This window comes from Marmota marmota, unplaced genomic scaffold (assembly GCF_001458135.2).
Source record: "Marmota marmota marmota unplaced genomic scaffold, marMar, whole genome shotgun sequence".
Taxonomy (NCBI): domain Eukaryota; kingdom Metazoa; phylum Chordata; class Mammalia; order Rodentia; family Sciuridae; genus Marmota; species Marmota marmota.
Genome location: NW_026000174.1, coordinates 22,346,771 through 22,366,099, shown reverse-complemented (window position 1 = coordinate 22,366,099; position 19,329 = coordinate 22,346,771). Strand labels below are relative to the sequence as shown.

General features: G+C 37.2%; 1 protein-coding gene across 1 annotated transcript; it reads left to right on the top strand.

Moving 5' to 3' along the window:
- Nucleotides 1-1,580: 1,580 nt before the first annotated feature.
- Tmem9b (TMEM9 domain family member B) lies at nt 1,581-15,465 on the top strand. Its single transcript, XM_015477611.2, has 4 exons — nt 1,581-1,740; nt 7,897-7,988; nt 11,139-11,247; nt 14,278-15,465. The coding sequence occupies exons 1-4, from the start codon at nt 1,636-1,638 to the stop codon at nt 14,431-14,433; spliced, it is 462 nt and encodes a 153-aa protein (XP_015333097.1). The 5' UTR covers nt 1,581-1,635; the 3' UTR covers nt 14,434-15,465.
- Nucleotides 15,466-19,329: the final 3,864 nt, after the last annotated feature.

Below are 19,329 nucleotides of genomic sequence, written 5' to 3'. Positions count from 1 at the left end.
GTAAAAAAAAAAAAAAGAAACATTTTCACAAACTAGAAAGGACCACTTTTTAAAAAAAATTGTTCTAATTAGTTATACATGACAGAATGTAAATGGAGCACAAGTTCTCATTCCTCTGGCTATACATGGTGCAGAATCACACCAGTAGTGTAATCATATGTATATATAGGGTAATAATGTCTGTCTCTTTCTACCGTCCTTTCCATCCCCATAGCCCCAACCCTCCTCTCACTCCCCTCTGCACAATCCAAAGTTGCTTCATTCTTCCCTACCCATCCCATGGAACATCATCCACTTACCAGAGAAAATATTCAGCCTTTGTTTTTTGGGGGGGGATTGGCTTATTTCACTTAGCATGATATTCTCTAATGAAAGGACCACTTTTAAAATCTATTTAGAGAGAAAAAAAAAAAAACACGGGGTATCACAGGAGCAGATTTTGAAATTCATAGTTCAATTCCCTTAGGATGAGCAAAAAACCAAAGACCCAGAAAAGGGAAGTGATTTATAAAGGTTGTGATGAATCCTTCATTCCTTCCACTACCTCGTCAGTCTCCATTAACTGAAAAATATTTTTAATTATTTATTTTTTAGAAGTAGTTGGACACAATACCTTTGTTTTATTTTTATGTGGTGCTAAGGATTGAACCCAGGGCCTCGCACGTGCTAAACGATCGCTCTACCGCTGAGCCACAATTCCAGTCCCCTGAAAAATATTTTAATGGGAGACACTGTGCCACCTCTAGGGTGCTTCTAAAATATCTGCTGAGGATGATGTGCCCTGAGGAACTGGGTCAGCACTATCCCATCTCGGACTTAGCGGTCAGACGCCAAGGATAGACAAGTCCTCACCAGTGCGCAGCGCCCGGATTCCCCACCTCCTTGGAATCCTGGGCGGAGGATGCTGCTGCCCAGCCCAGCCCAGCCGCTGTGACCCACTTCCTAAATGCAGGCTGGACCAAGGCGGTCAGCCAGAAGCGGAGGCCACACCCACCAGGGGAGCTAACAAAGGCTGTTAGAAACCTGGCAGGCAGTTGTGTCCCGGAGGCTCCCGGGAGTCAGGTTAGTACCCAAAGTGCAGGAGACGACTCCTTAACATTCCGACTGGGGTGGGCTTCCGGGAAAAGAATGCTCGGCCCAGACCCAGCCTGGTTTCCGCGCTTGGCACCCGGCAGGCCGCGCCAGCCAGAATGAGCCTCTGCCCCAGCAATTCCTGGAGCTTCGGCTCACCCTGGCCTCCCCTGGATGGCAACGAAGGCTCCGACCCCGCACCCCCTCAGACACTGGAGCTTAATGGGGTCTCCCTGAGTAAAAGAACTTTCCAGCGCACCGGCAGCTCGACCAGCCCCCGCTGCTTCTGCTCCCAGGAAGATGTCCGAGCGCCCAGACTGCAACCCCAGCTCGAACCCTTTCCGTCCGGGGACAGAGCGTTGGCCCACCCCGCGTGGAGTTCGTACAGCCTCCGGGCCTTTCCGCACAGGAAACAGTTTCCGGGGCGGATGCATTTTACTGCTGACCCGGCGCGGCTGATGACGTGAAGTCCCAGACGGAAGTGCGGACGGAGGATACCGAGCCGGATTCCGAGCCGGGAGTTGGTCTCCGGCCTCCGGGCTGCCGGCTGGCTGGGCGGCGGTGATGGCGACTCTGTGGGGAGGTCTCCTTCGACTTGGTTCCATGCTCAGCCTGTCCTGCCTGGCGCTCTCTGTACTGCTGCTGGTACAGCTGACAGACGCCGCCAAGGTGAGTCCCGCCCAGCCTTCCCTCCTGACAGGAGCTCCTCCCCTACTTCTGGCCTTGCGAAAACTGGGTCTGCCTACTTGCTCTCTACCCGAGCCCTGTCCCAGCCCTGACAGCCATGCTCCTAGCTTCACAGCCCTGGCAGCACTCACCCCCACTCTTTACTGCCCGGTAGCACTCCTGCCCTCAGTCCTGACAGCCTGGCAATCGCCGCCCCCACACCCAGTCCTGACAGCTACTCTTCCACGTTTTGACATTTCCCTCCCCAGCCCAGACAGCGTCCATCTCAAACTTTACAACCTTTCCAAGAATCTTTAACTCTCCACCTGCTCTGATACCTTACCCCCTACCCTCCACCAGCCTCAGCCTCCGTGTTCTCCAAACCAAATGATAGGAAGCTCCTCCCTTATAGAAGTTTTTCCTATTAGGAACTAACTCCCCTGAACTCATTCCTAAACAGATTCCCTTCCTATCATGGAAACTAATCTTTCCTGGTAGCCTCCCTTAGTAGCAGGACCTACAGAGTATCTCTCACCAGCTTAATAGTCTCATCTCTCCCTCTCAAGGACCTCTTAGCTTCTTTCTTGCCTTCTCTCTTTCTTATAATTTAGTGGAAAAGGAATGAGACAAACCACAGGAAAGGTGAGATTATGGCCTTTCCCCAAGTTTTTTTTCCTTCTTTCTTTCTTTTTACTTTTCTTTCTTTCTTTCTTTTTTTTTTTTTTTTTTTTGNAACTATTTCAGAAATATTAGTTCTAATTTTAAGATTTCCCTTCTTCAATTCTTATAGGAAATGGAATATACATAACTCTCATTGCTATTTGGATTCTGATGGGCTCAATTTCTTTATTATAGTTAGGACTAATGGTGGTTTTCTCAAGTTTTTTAATATGGTGCTTACCATTCTTTCCTTAAAAAAAAAAAAAAAAAGCTTTGTTGTAATGGTCAGTCATAATAAGATTTCTGCTATGATAGACCCCACAGGAGAGCTCCTGCTCCAGCAGGGTTTAGTACTACAGAGAAATCTTCACTGTACTTTGTCTTTTTACATAGTTTTTGGGCACATATAATTTATGTGCCCAAATTTAAAATTTACTCATCATAAGTGTCAATTATATAAATTTTAATAAACTTAAAACAACTTTTTAAAATATAATTTTAAATCATTCCCATTACCCTAAAAATATCCCTTTATGCTCATTTATAGTTAATCCTCATTGCTGTCCCCAGCCCGAAACAATCACTTGATCACTATTCTACTTTCTATCAGTATATATCTGAACATGTCATATAAATGGAATTATGTAGTATATAGTCTTCTGTGACTGCCTTTTTTCATCTAGCTTAATGGTTTTTATTTATTCTTATTTTTTTAAATATTTTTATTAGTTTGATGGACTTTTGTTTATTTATTTGCTTATATGTGGTGCTGAGAATCAAACTCAGTGCCTCACACATGCTAAGCAAGCGCTCTACCACTGAGCCACAACCCCAGCCCATGGTTTTTTTATAAGTTGTAGCAAGTATCAGTACTTTATTCTGTTTTATTGTTGAAGAGTGTTCCATTTTATTTTAAAAATATATTTTATTTTGAGACAGGGGGGCCTTGCTTAGGGGCTTGCTAAGTTGCACAGACTGGCTTTGAACTTGGGATCCTCCTGCTTCAGCCTTCCGAGCCATTGGGATTATAGGAGGATGCCATTGCACCTGCCATAGTGTTCCATTTTATGAATATTCATTCCTCAATTGATAGACATTTGGGTTATTTCCAGATTTATACTGTTAGGACTATCTGTGTACATGTCTTTATGTGGATATATGTTTCCCTTTCTCTTGGGTAAATTCCATAAAGTAGTAAGCTTATGTGTAATTTAACAGTCAACCAGATTGTTTTCCAAAGTGGTTGCACCATTTTGCCAGCAGTGTATGATGTTTCTGTTTCTCCACATCCTTGTCAACAATTGCTATTGTCTATTCTATTTTATTATAGCCTTCCTTGTGTGTGTCTCATTTGTGTGGTCAGCACACAAATTAATATCCCAAGAAAATCAGTGGCCTAAAAAGTGTTTCTGTAGACTTAAATTGATCTAAAAGAGTATCCTGTTGAAATTTATCTGAACTACATTTTCTGTTACGATTCCTTTAAATTGTTTTAGCAAGACTTCTTCTAGGAGACTATGTTCAGGTTAAAAAAAAAAACAACAACAAAAACTGCTATGTTAGCAATGGTGACAAAGGATTAGTATTAAGTGAAGATGAAGTTTTTGAAGATTCATAAAAAGATCCCAAAGACAAAATGCTTTTTCTCCTTTATCTTAAATAGTACTTTGGTAAAGATTTGAGTTTGTGTCTTATTAGAATCTGGTTGGTATAGAAATCCTATATGCTTGGCAGATAAATCAGTCTTCACTATGGCTTTACAATTATCATGACAAACTTCTGATTTCTTGGCTTGATTAGCAATGTAACTTATTTTCAATTTCGTTTAGGTTACCATTATAATTTATCTCTCTATTTTGGGGCTTCTACTTCTATACATGGTGTATCTTACCCTGATTGAGCCTATACTGAAGAGACGCCTCTTTGGACACTCACAGTTGATACAAAGCGATGATGATGTTGGGGTAAGTTTCTAGCCTGCCTTAGCTGCTCATAGCCAGTGTCTGTCATCATCTGATGTAAAGTGAAATTAAGCAAATGAATAGGCCAGGTGCAGTTGTACACTCCTGTAATCCCAGCAGCTTGGGGCTGAGACAGCAGGATCACAGGTTTGAGGCCAGCCTCACAACTTAGCAAGACCCTAAGCAATTTAGGGAGACCCTGTCTCAAAATGAAAAAAATTAAAAGGGCTGGGGATGTAGCTCGGTGGTAAAGTGCCCCAGGGTTAAACCCCCAGTAGCAAAAAAAGCATTGCACATGGAACACATCCTCAATCTGAGACACTAAAGAGAGTTCTAATTTTAGTGTCTATCTCTTTATGAGGAAATCGTTCTGTAAAGCCATAATTTGTTACTTTAAAATGATGACCCATATTCTGTTTGCCTTGAGAAAAACATCTGATATAGTTTTCTTCCCAAGTTCCTGCCTGAAACACTTTTCCTATTAGTATCACCAAATATTTTAGAAGGCAAAGAAAATTTGCTAATGGAAACCATGAAGACACAGCATTCTTTTCTTATTGAAATATAAGTTGATGACTTTCTGAGGTTTTATGTTTTCCTCCTGTTTTTTTTTCAATATTTGTTTTTTAGTTTTAGTTGGACACAATATCTTTATTTTATATTTATGTGGTGCTAAGATCAAACTCAGTGCCTCAAACATGCACTCTACCACTGAACCACAACCCCATCCCTCCTCCTGCTTTTAAAAAAAAATTCAGATCCTCCTTCAGTCTTTTTTTTTTTAATTGTAGTTGGACACAATACCTTTATTTATTTTTTTGTTTTTGTGTGGTGCTTAGGATCAAACCCAGGGCCTTGCATGTGCTAGACAAGCACTGTACCACTGAGCCACCACCCCAGTCCTCCTCCTTCTGTCTCTAAAACACATTTATATTTGTACAAATAGTTGGCATAATCAGTATATAAATTGATGCATTGTCTCCTTTTCATTTTAACATTACTTAATTTAAAAGTATCTAGATATTGATTTTGTCCATAGCTTGATATTCAGTATAGTTTAGAGAATTGTATTGTTTGATTTAGCATTATCCTGTTTGGGATTATTCTTTAATTTTCCACTATTTTATTATTATATATAATTAGAAATTACTTTTTTGGGCTGGGGTTGTGTCTCAGTGGTGTGTCTCAAATGGGGCACTGGGTTCAATCCTCAGCACCACACAAATAAATAAAATAGAAATAGTGTCCATCTATGACTAAAAATTTTAAATGTTTTAAAAAAGAAATAGGAATGGTGGCAGTGTAATCCCAGCTTCTCTGGAAGCTGAAGCAGGAGGATTACAAGTTTGAGGCCAGCCTCAACAATGGTGTTAAAAATAAATAAATTAATTAATTAATTAATTAAATATACAAACAAATGGGCTGGGAATGTAGCTCAGTGGTCGAGTGCCTTGGATTCAATCTCCAGTACTATAAAACAAACAAACAAAACAAGAACAACAACAAAAGAAATTATGGGCTGGGGTTGTAGCTCAGCAGTAGTGCACTCGCCTAGCACATGCAAGGCCCTGGGTTCGATCCTCAGCACCACATAAAAAAAAAAAAATAAAGGTATTGTGTCTAACTACAACTAAAAAATAAATATTAAAAAAATAATAAAAAAAGAAATACTTTTTCTGTTGAAATATTTTATTGGACTATGTTCCTGAAAGAGATAAAATTCTTTATAGTTTTAACAATCAATTCTAAAAGCCAAGCCTGAGTGAGCTTGCCAACCAGTCAAGAGTTCTTTTACTCTGGAATGCCTTTGTGGACCTGTTGGTAAAAGCTAGGAAAGGAGACCCTGGCTAGATGATTTGAGTTGTAACTATAAATAGAGCCTGCTTTTTTTTTTTTTTTTTTTCAGAGAGAGAGAGAATTTTTTAATATTTATTTTTAATTTTCGGTGGACACAACATCTTTATTTTATTTTTATGTGGTGCTGAGGATCGAANGGCTTTGAACTGGGGATCCTCCTGTCTCAGCCTGTCCTGGTCTCATACATACTTGTTTTTCTTCTTTGATGAGCTAAATCATTTGGAGGCAAAAATAGAAAGACTTCACATTAGTGTGATGGGAAAACAGAAAGCCATTGCATTTTTAAATAGGAGCTTAAATCTATAATATCCTTTTTATTCTTTTTAGTTATACACAACAGTAGAGAGATCTATAATATCTTTAAACACAGGGACTAAGATAGATTACAGGCAGGCAGATGTTTTTGAAAAGGAGTTCTTTTTGAAATTCTTTCTGACCTCCCACCAGAAACAGAGACAGCAGCAAGTCTCTTGACTTTTAAAACTGCATATTGTTCATCATCACTTTATGTAGTATATTGTGGTCATGTATGTGTTAATCTCTTCTTAGGGTGTGTCCTAGGGCAGGAGCCGTGTCTCATGCTTATCTGAATTTACTCATTGAGCCACAAGGTCTGGCACAGAGTAAACACTGAATGGTTGCTGAGTAAGTTTATGATCAGTGAACAGCTCTGCCAGACATAGGGCTGTATGTGGGAGCAATGGGCATGGTCTTCTGGGGACAAACGAGTAATTGTTTTCTCAAATTCTCCTTTACACTTTCTGTCTGTATATGCCTCTTGATTTTTTTTTTCTTTTTTACTGCTGGGGATTGAACCCAGGGCCTTGTGCATGCAAGGCAAGCACTCTACCAACCGAGCTATATCCTCAGCCCCTGCCTCTTGAATTTTTGTTGTTGTTGTTAGAAGTTGTCCTCGCTGTCAACCAGAGATTAGTAGCAAAGTTTCCTGGGAAGAGTAGAATAAGCTGATCTCAACTAGAATTAAGCTACTTCCCCTATGTACTTTCCTTCTTAGTTGTAGCTAAGTGCCTCTAAAAATTCTTTCCTTATAGGATTCTAGCCCAGTCAGTCCATTTTATCCATGTCAGTGCCTTTCTACCAAAGGGTGAAAGATGGTAGGTGAAAGAATTGCAACTTTGTTTTTTTGTGATGCTAGGGATCAAATTCAGGAGCTCACTATACTAAACACTTGTTCTACCACTGAGCTAAATTCCCAGCCCTTTTTAAAATTTTTATTTTAAGATAGGATCTTGTTGAATTACCCAGGCTATCCTTGAATTTGTAATCCTTCTGCCTCAGCCTCCTGAGGTTACAGGCATATGTCTCCCCCATCCTTTTGTAATTAGCATTCTTATTTATAGGCACAACTATTTGTCAACTATATATTTTTCTACTGGCAGGTAGGCAGTGATAACATTAACACAATTTGATTGTTATGTGATTAATAAGTAACAGATCATGTATTACATATTATTTCAAAATAATTTAATGTAATATATAATGATTCATTAGCTTAGCATAAAGGACTTATGGTTTTAAGACTTACATCACTCAAAATTAAAATTTTAAATGAGTGGTTTAATAAAATTTGACAGGATGTTTAGCAAAGTGAATATTTGCAGTTTTTAAAAGATATGAATGATAAATCATAAATTATACTAGGTTTTTGTTTTGGTTACAGAATTTCGAGGATGTTCGATGTAAATGTATCTGTCCTCCCTATAAAGAGAATTCTGGACATATTTATAATAAGAACATATCCCAGAAAGATTGGTAAGTATTCTGGATCACTGAATTACCTGCCACATTTCTTTCTGTGGTTGTTACTGTTGGCTCAGGATGTGTATCCAATGTGTCATTTTCTTTTTAAGTATATCTTTTTTTAAGCAAAAAAAAAAAAGAAAAGAAAAAGAGTAAGGCTAAGGGCATGATATAAAGCTAAAAAACACTATATTTCCCTCCACAAGGAAAGTTTTATATGCAGATGTCACTGAGTAGTTTTTTTTTTCTTTAATTTTTTTCCTTTTAATTGTTGATGGACCTTTATCTTATTTATTTATTTATGTGTGGTGCTGAGAATCGAACCCAGTACTCCTACATGCTAGGCAAGTGCTCTACCACTGAGCCACAATCCCAGCCCCAGCGCTGAGTTTTTGGCACCTAAACTACCCATTGTTACCTGCCTATGCCGCGCCATTTGGTGAGGGGCCTTTTTCTCTCTTACTTTTCAGTGAAAGGTAAGCAAACTTTCATCTGAATTATAATTTGTACAACATCAGTTTTGATAATATTTGGTATTGCCACATAGAAGAGGCTATGTTTAAAAGTGTCAGAGCTCTCAGGAATGATGATGAATGAACTATATATATATTAGTTTCCCATTTGGTGTGAGTAATTAGTTTGTATGTATACAGAGATAGTGATCCTTTTGCCTTCAGGCAATCAGGCAGACCTATAGTGATTGGAATCCTGACTAGCCAGCCACCAGTAGCCTTTGTTTATCACAGTAGACCTTATAAATGATAGCTTTGTACACACACACACATTTTAGTTGTTTAGTATTTTAGTTGTTGATACATTTTATTTATTTATTTATTTGTGGTGCTGAGAATCAAATCCAGTGTCTCATGCATGCGAGGCAAGCACTCTACCACTCAGCCCCAGCCCCAGTGATAACTTTTTCTATATGCTCCATGAAACAGTTGGGAAACAGATGTGTTATAGTAGGATGGGTGTATGCCTTCCCATAGAATTGTGATGTTCATAGTTTATTGGTGTTCATAGGGGTTAGGTATCCAAGGAAAATAGCTCTAAATGCTAGCTGTTTTCACAAGAATCTGATTTCATCGCTCAATAATCAGCAAAGGGTCTGAAAGCAAGATTAAATTCTTTCTGTCACAACTGACTTTGAAAAAGAAAAGCCTGCCTTTGAACATGGTTAGCTTCTCTGATGTCATTGTTTATTCTTCTCATGATGAATGCTTTTAGGTTTAGTCTGTTTGATGTGTTCCTGAGAACTTTTTGTGTTCCACTTTAAAAGGTTTCATATTACAAAGTGATTTGACAATATTATTACAGATTTTGTATCAGCAAGTTACTTTATATAATGCAAAAAAAAAAAAACACAACACCTTCAAATAATCATTAAGTTACTTCTATAAATTTTCCAAAGATTCTGAAGATTAACAAGATCAGTTTTGTTGTCAGTAAAAGAATATGAATTCGGGTTGCAAATAAACTCACTGTTCAGTGATTTATACCAATCTCTTCACTAACTTTTTGTTATTCCAGGCTCAGATAAAGCCATACATTGTTCATTCCTGGTTATTAGTCAAAATAGAGCTTTGAAAATAAACAGTTGAAAATAAGCCTTGTTTGAGATTTTTCTTCCTTCCCTTATCCCAATTTCCCTTGCTTCTTTCTTACAGCTTAACCTTTTACTGGAATAGTTTCCCAATTGGCACTGAAATTTTTAACTTGCTTTGGAAAGTAAAACAGGTTGTCATCAATCAGGATATTGTTGCTTTCTGAGGCCTCCAATATCAATATATCCAGAACATAAAAGAAATGGATGCCCAAAGGTACAGATGAAACATGTAGGTCAGGCATTAGATTGATGGGGGTCATATGCTGAGTACCCGTTGCCTATTTCTGAAATCAGGAATAGATATTTCATTCTGTGAAGGGTATAGATGAAGTCAGGCTTCCAAATTTATTCTGGTTTGTGTTTGGGGTGTGGTTCAAAGCTATAATATCTTCCTTTTGACACTAGGGGGAACTGTTGCCTAGTTCCCAAAAATAGCTGAACTGCCTCTAGGTTTAAGCTCTGCTCCTGACTGGTTGGTTTGAATGAACCTCCCTGCTTTTTTTTTTTTTTTTTAAAGAGAGAGAGAGAGAATTTTTTAATATTTATTTTTTAGTATTTGGCGGACACAACATCTTTGTTTGTATGTGGTACTGAGGATCGAACCCGGGCCGCACGCATGTCAGGCGAGCGCGCTACCGCTTGAGCCACATCTCCAGCCCCAGCCTCCCTGCTTCTTCAGTGCAAGACTTGCACAACTGTTGCACAGTATCCAACACCTGTTGTTACTATAAAGTATTTGTCCTTCAAAAGAAATACTCAATATTTACTCGGCACTTAGATTCTCAAGTAATTCTTAGGTATTGCTGAGGTTTATGAACCTGAAATAGGAAACTTTTATGGTATTACTTATGGAATAGCTTACTCTTATTTGAAATTCTACTAGTGAATATTTAATTTTTTATTACTGTTGTTAAAATTAATTACCTGTTATGATAACAGCTTTTATCATTTATATCATTTTGTGTTTTCTTTCAAATGCCACATTTCATAGGTAACAGAGCACAAAAATGTGCATTTTGATAGGACAAAGAAAAGGACTCAGCTAGAGCATTGAGTGTCCCCAAGAAGAATGGGTGGGGTAGGATAGGTTGCTGTAGTTGAGTTATTGAATAGTTTAAGCCAGAAATGTCTAAGGAAGAGTACCAAAAGGAAAAAAAAATTGCTCTGTAGCCAGCAGGACAGAAAAACTTTGCCTCCTTTTGCTGAAGGTAATCAGAGTGGTAAACTCTTAATAGCTGAGAAAAGTAATAAAAATGTATGATACCTTTCCCAGACATAGAACAGACATATATCCCACTAACACAGGCATTTGTAACTGTTAACAATAGCAACTGAAAATAGACCACTACTATGTATGTGTCTTTATTACTTCTTAGACTATAAAATCTTACCAAAATGCTAATATTGAGAGAGGAAATGTTTTCACTTTGCTTTATTTGTTTCTTATGTTCTTTCACTGGGGTAAGTTCAATGATATTTCTGGATTTCAGGAAGTTTTGATCAGTGCAAGTACAAAATCAAGCCAGGCTTTAGCAATATTTTATTTGTGTTTTCAGTGATTGCCTTCATGTTGTAGAGCCCATGCCTGTGCGGGGGCCTGATGTAGAAGCATACTGTCTACGCTGTGAATGCAAATATGAGGAAAGAAGCTCTGTTACGATCAAGGTGAAATATACATGGTCTCTAGACAAGACAGAAAATTTGAACCCCCTTTCCAAAAGGGATAATGGGCCTGCCTAATTGAGTTGCTTTGTGGTTATCGATATGTTAGATAGATACATAAAATGGATAGATGTATTAAAATGTGCTATGTTTAATCATCATATTCCAGAAAGATATCCTAGTTTCTCTGTTGGCCATGTACACCAAAGGCTAGTGGGACAGTAGCATGATTAAGCCCTCCATTCACTAATCTCCTAACCCTTTGAATAAGTTTATACACACACACACACACACGCACACACACACGTGTGTATGTGTGTATGTATATATATATATATATATATATACACATAATACATATACATATATAACTATTTCAGAAATATTAGTTCTAATTTTAAGATTTCCCTTCTTCAATTCTTATAGGAAATGGAATATACATAACTCTCATTGCTATTTGGATTCTGATGGGCTCAATTTCTTTATTATAGTTAGGACTAATGGTGGTTTTCTCAAGTTTTTTAATAATTTACTGTATCATATATCCATGACACATCATCACTATTATCAAAGCATTACATTAAAACATGTTTTGTATTCATTGTAATTTTATCAGGTGTAAAAAGAACAAACATAGGAAAAAGATAAATCTCCTGTATTTGCATTCTCTCAGCATCCATGACCACGAGCAGCTAGTTCAATCTTGTTCTGATAGGTGGAGAGCAGAACAAAAGGATTAACTAGTTTGTTTAGTCTTTTGAATATGTTCCTTAAGAAGATTTTTCTCCCCTTACCATGAAGAGTAGAAAACATGAATGTGAAACTGCAGGGTGCTCTTCTGATAAAGTACATCCTTCTTCCCAGCCTTGTTTGTGTTAAAACAAGCCAATGGTAATAATATTTGATATACAAGTTCATTGAAACACCATATTCCTATAGTGTCATTTTAATCTACCTGAATAAAATATGTGTATTGAGAAGATCTAACATCAAATCAAGTTAATTAGGCAAGCTAAATTTTAAAATAATTTGTTAAATGACCTTGGATTAGTTTATTTCCATATGGGGAATCAAGTAAACCTATAAGTTTAGCCTTCCTTTGTGTTTACCTTCTTTTTTAAACTGAAAAAAATTGGACTTTATAGGATTGTCTTTATTATTTTCATTTGTAAGATTAAAAATAAAAAATAAATGGGATTTGCACAAGCCATTACCATTAAGTGAAAAGTAAATGATATTTGGATAAAGAAAGCAAGGAAAGCCAGGTTCAGTGGCCCACACCTGTAATCCCAGTGGCTCGGGAGGCTGAGACCAGAAGATCACAGGTTCAAAGCCAGCCTCAGCAACTATGAGGCACTAAGCAACTCAGTGAGACTAACTCTAAATAAAATACAAAATAGGGTTGTAGATGTGGCTCAGTGGTTGAGTTTCCTTGAGTTCAATCCCAGTACCAAAAAAAAAAAAAAAGGCAAGGAAAGATTCTTTTTATAGAAAACTCTTTGAGCATGTAGACATGGTTTAAATGTTGTGCTATGAAAACAAGACCAGGTATCATAACACCATATAGTTATGTGGTTATTCATAGCTTTTCAAATACTTGCTTAATATAGCTTTTTAGACATGCATAGCAGAACAATGTTGTTTCTTTCCTTGAGGCAAAACTTAGTTTTAGAGGTCTGAATTGTGACTTGCTTGCATCTTGTGTTGGAATATTTAGAAACTTTGCTAATAGGAGTTTCAGGAAAAAGAGATCAAGGAAAGGCAAAACAAAAACAATAAATTACTATTGAATGCTTTTTGTCATTTAGGCAGCTGTGTTTATATCTCATTCATAGGTAGATTAACATGGTGGTTTCCTGTGTAATGACTACAAACATCCAGTTGCATTAGTTTACTTTGGCTAGGAAAGGTTGGTTTTCTACAGATATCAGGGTAACCCTTTAATACCTCTTTCGTAAGACAGTAACTAACATGGAAGCCATTGGGTGCTCAGCAATGAAAAATTCAAGTCTTTGTAGAATAGAGATGCTGAAGTAAATCAATCCTCATATTCCTTGGAAATAGAAAGAAATCATAGCACTTGATTTCTTTTCATTACAGGGTAGAGAAGGGGGAAATGAGAAAACTTTTGAAAACTACCCATTTAGTTTGTGTTAAGAGTATAAGGAGAGCTGGGGATGTGGCTCAAGCGGTAGTGCGCTCTCCTGGCATGCGCGGGCGCTGGGTTCGACCTCAGCACCACATAAAAATAAAATAAAGATGTTGTGTCCACTGAAAACTAAAAAATAAATATTTTTAAAAAGGGTATAAGGAGAGATTAAAACCAATCAAGATAAGATCCTGTCAACTTATCTGCCATGGCAAATGCGGCCCCAAGCAGGCAAATAAATAATTTTAATATAATGGGAGTCAGGAAATTTAAAGATATATTTCCTCTGTCACAGATGTTTTTATAGTATTAATTAAAGCAAGGAAAGCCTTTCATTCTGTGTAACACAGAGATATGGATATGAAAATAGACTTCCTTTGCCCTACTAATCAAGGAAGACTTCTCTTTAACAAGAATGACCATTGTGGTCTGGGGTTGTGGCTCAATGGTAGAGCACTTTCCTAGCATGGGAGAGGCACTGGGTTTGATCCTCAGCACCACATAAAAAGATAAATAAATAAAGGTATTGTGCCCATCTACAACTAAAAAAATACTAAAAAAAAAAAACTTTTTAAAAATGACCATTTTATTTGCCTTGGTCTCTGCTTTTTAAGGGAAATGTCTTTGGAAAATGTGACCCATGGAAATGTTTCACAAATATCCTTCTCACTTATGTCTCCTAAACCACCTTTTTCCATAGATTTCATCCTTCTTCTGCATAGAAGTGTATAGTCACACAGCTCTAATGTGTGCAGCTTTGAACTAGGACTGGTATTCTATTGAAAAATTCACCTGTTCCCATCTCTGTGGCTAGCTAACTGCTGTTTTGTGTATACTTTACGCTGGTCTTGGTCATCTCTGATGTTCTCTATCTGGACTTGCAGGATCACCAGCCTTTTGCAAATGCCCATGATGTGCTGGCCCGCTCCCGCAGTCGAGCCAATGTTCTAAACAAGGTGGAATATGCCCAGCAGCGTTGGAAGCTTCAAGTACAAGAGCAGCGAAAATCTGTCTTTGACCGACATGTTGTCCTCAGCTAATTGGAAATCGAATGCAAGGTAACTAGAAAGACACAAGGCAGACAACTGAAAAGAATTGACTGAGTTTTCCTGGGTTTTGTTTTAATACCCTGTTGTTTTCACCGATTCTTGCTGGAAGACTCAAAATTGGAAGCAAAAACATGCTTAGTATTTTTTTTCTGGTTAACATATTAATGGAGACATTTTTAAAAGCACACAGTTTGGAGTCAGTCAATAAGCCTTTTCCTACTTTGACTTTTACTAATAAAATTATATCTGCCTATAAATTATCTTGAAGTCCTTTACCTAAAATAAGCACTCTCTTTTTCACCATATAGTTTTAACTTGATTTTCAAGATAATTTTCTGGTGTTCTTTGTTTTTATTATTGTTTTTGTTTTTTTGGCGGGAGAGGGGAGGGATATGTGGGAAGTGCTTGACCCAACTTTTCTCAAGTTACTTTACAAACAAACTTTTGTAAATAGACCTTACCTTCTATTTTCAAATTTCATGAATATTTTCCAGTGTAGTTGGCCTCATCAAAGTGCTGACTTACCCGTTTGACTTTTGCACTGACTGTATTAATCTTGGTATTTGGTTGGCCTGTGGCTTCATTTTATGGTAAATTGGATCTGAAATGCCTGGCAGCTCTTCACAAAAATGCAGATTTTCTTCCTGTACTGTGATGTCTGATGCAATGCATCCTAGAACAAACTGGCCATTTGCTAGTTTATTTTAATGACTAAACATAGTCTTGGTGTGTGTGGTCTTCCTCATATTCTCCTAGTATTTTTAAGGACAAATCCTAAGGACTTGGACACTTGCAATAAAGAAATTATCTTTTAAACCCAAGCTTCCCTGGAGTGATGACATACTGGTCAGTATTTCTGGTCAGTTGAGAGGCAATGGTTTAAGCTCTAATGTGTGCAGCTTTGAACTAGGACTAGAATTCTGGGTGCCTCTCTGAAAAGTATAACAGTTATTGGATAACTGGCTTTTTTCTTCCCATGTCCTCTTTGGAATGTAACAATAAAAATAATTTTTGAAACACCTATCAGTGTGTCTATGTTCTCTAAGTTTCTTCTCCCTCTTTGCTGTATGATTAGCTTGAAGATACAAGGACATTTTGTAACCTGTTGTAAGACAGTTTTATACCAATCTAATCATAAAACACTGGCATTAAATTAGCTGTGTGTGCTAATGTATGGATTCTTAGGTGAGTCTCTGAAAAGTATACAAATATTCTGATAATTTGAGACATGTAAAAATTCCCCAAGGATTGCTTGTTCTAAGAAGTTCTTAACAAGTTCTTGGGAGCTATTGATTTTGTTGTTGTTTAGGGTTTTTAAAAAATTTTTAGCACCCAAAAATCTAACCTAAAATTAATTTTATTGTTAGTATTAAAAAATAATAGGTTCAATCATGACTGAGTGAAATTTATCCCACAGCATACAAGACTAGTTCAACATTTTAAAATAATATAATCTATCACTTTTAAAGAAGAAAACCAGATGATCCTATCAGTGGACACCAAAAAAGAACTGGACAAAATCCAACACCCATTCATAATAAAAACTCTCTCCAGGCATGGTGGCACATGTCTGTAACCTAGCAACTTGGGAGATTGAAACAGGAGGGTCAGAAGTTTGAGGCCAGTCTGGGCACTTTAGTGAGACCCTGTCTCAAAATAAAAAGGAAAGGGGGCATGAGAGCAGAAAAGATGGTGGAATGAGATGGATATCATTACCCTAGGTACATGTATGACTGCACATATGGTGCAACACTGCATTGTGTACAACCAGAGAAATGAAAATTTGTGCTGCAGTTGTGTACAATGAATCAAAATGCATTCTTCTGTTATATATACCTAATTAAAATAAGTTAATTAATTTTTTTAAATTAAAAAATAAAAAGGGATAGGGATGTGGCTCAGCACACCCTGGGTTTAATCTCCAGTACCACAATCAATCAAACTAGGAAGAGAGGGGAACTTCCTAAACCAGATAGAGAATGTACAAACATTGTATTTAATAATGAGAAACTAGAAGTTTTCCCACTAAGAACAGGAACAAGGCAAGGATGTCATTTCTCACCATTTCTTTTTTACATTATACTGGAGTCCTAGCTAATGCATGAAGACACGAAAAAGAAATAAAAGTTATACAGATTGAAAAGGAAGAAATAAAATCATCTTTGTTTATAGATGACATACATGATTGTCTGTTGAAATCCCAAAAGAATCAACAATAACAAAAAATCCTGGAACTAATAAATGATTATAGTAAGGTTGCAGGATACAAGGCTAATATGCAAAAGTCAATTGCTTTTCTATATGCAAATAATGAACAAGACGAATTTGAAATTAAAAACACAAGAAAATTTACATTAGCAACCCTAAAAAATGGCATTTTAAGCATAACTCCAACAAAATATGCATAAGATTTAGGAGAAAAATTACAAAACCCTGATAAAGAAGTCAAAGAATTGAATAAGTGAGGGATAGTCCATACTCACTGATAGTAAGCCTTGGTATTGTCAAAGTGTCTGTTCTTGCCACCTTGACCTGTAGATTCAATGCAATCCCAATCAAGATCCCAGAAAGTTACTTTGTAGATATGGACAAACTGATTTTAACGTTTATTTAGAAAGATGACCAGAAGAGCCACAAAATATTAAAGGAGAGGGCTGGGGTTGTGACTCAGAAGCAGAGTGCTGCCTAGCATGTATGAGTCACTGAGTTTGATCCTCAGGACCACATGAAAATAAAATAAAGATATTGTGTCCACCTATAACTAAAAAATGAATATTTTTTAAAATATTAAAGGACACTACAAAGTCTGAAGACTGACCCTACCCAACTTCAAGACTTAACTATAAAGCTACAGTAATCAAGACTGTATGGTATTGACATAAAGTAGATGAATAGATCTTTCACAAAAAAGCAAAATGGAGAAAAAGATAATCTTTTCAACAAATGATGCCAGAACAAACAACATCTACATACAAAAAGATAAATAATAATCTAGACACAGACTTTATAATCTTCCTAAAAATTAACTCAAAATGCACCATAGGCCTACAAGTAAAATGCAAAAATATAAAATTTCTAGAAATAACCTAAGAGAAAATCTAGATGGTGATACCTTCTTAGATAAAACTCTAATGGCATGATCCTTGAAAGAAATAATTGTGAAGCTGAACTTCATTAAAATGTAAAACTTCTACAAAAGATATTGTCAAGAGAATAAGAAGGTAGGCCACAGACCAGGGGAAAATATTTGCAAAAAACATATTTTTGATTATTCAAAATATACAAAAACACTTAAAAACTCAACAAAAAAGGAAAAATCTAATTTGGCAAAAATCCTAAACAGGCATCTCACCAGGGAAGAAATACCGATGGCAAATATATCTAAAAGATGCTCTACATCATATGTCATTGAGGAAATATGAATTAAAACAACAATGAATCCAGACATGGCACATCCTGTAAGCTACTCAGGAGGCGGAGGCAGGAGGATCACAAGTTCAAAGCTAGCCTCAGCAACTAAGTGAGGCACTAAGCAACTCAGTGAGACCCTGTCTCTAAATAAAATGCAAAATAGGGCTGGGGATGTGGCTCAGTGGCTGATTTCTCCTGAGTTCAATACCTGGTACTCCCCTCCTCTGGAAAAAAAAAACGAAAGAAAAGAAAGGGGATGGAATGTAGCTTAGTAGTAGAGCCCCTGTGAGTTCAGTCCCCTTTACTACCACTATACATCTATTAAAATGGCCAAAATCCAGAGCACTAATGCCAAATACAGAATGTAGAACAACAAGAACTCTTATTTATTGCTGGTGGTAATGCAAAATGATACAGCAATTTTGAAGAGTTTGGTGGTTTACAAAACTATATTATATGATCTAGCAATTGTGATCTTTGGTAATTAGCCAAATGAATTGAAATCTTATATCCTTTTGAAAACCTGCACATGAATGTTTATAGCAGCTTTTGAGCTTTCCAGCTATGAAAAGACGTAGAAGAACCTTAAATCCTATTACTAAATGAAAGAAGCCAATCTGAAAAGCCTATATACAGAATGATTCCAATTATATGACATTCTGGAAAAGACAAAACCATAGAAACAGTAAGAAGATCAGTGGTTGTAGGGGTTAAAGAGAAGGGAAAGATAAATAGACAGAACATAAAGGATGTTTAAGGCAGTGAAACTATTGTGTATGATATTGTATTGGTAGATATACACCAGTACACATTTGTCAAACCCATAGAATATAAATATAAATTATAGACTTTGGGTGATAATGGTGTATAGGGTCATCAGTTGTAAGAAGGGTACCTCTAGGGTGCAGGATATTGATAGTAAAGGAGACAGTACGTGTGTAGGCGCAGGGAGTATATGGGAACTATGTGCTTTCTGCCCAGTTTTACTGTGAACCTAAAACTGCTCTAAAAATAAGAAAAAATTAGTATTTTTAAAAAGATGTAATGCTGAGCATGGTGGTGCATGCTTGTAATCCCAGTAATTCAGAAGGCTGAGGCAGGAGGATCCCAAGTTTTAGACTAGCCAGGGCAACTTAGCAAGACTCTACCTTAAAATAAAAAGTAAAAAAAAGAACTGAAGATGGCAGTAAGACACTGTGGTGCATGCCTATAATCCCAGTATCTTGGGAGGCTGATGCAGGAGGATTGAAAGTTCAAGGACAGCGTCAGCAATTTAGTGAGGCCCTTAGCAACTCAGTGAGACATTGAGACTCTGTACATGCTAGGGTTGTGGCTCAGTGGTAGAACGCTCACCTAGCACATGCAAGGCCCTGGGGATGGATCCTTAGCAACACATAAAAACAAATAAATAAAGGTATTGTGTCCAACTACAACTAAAAAATAAATATTAAAAAATACATATATATATATATATAT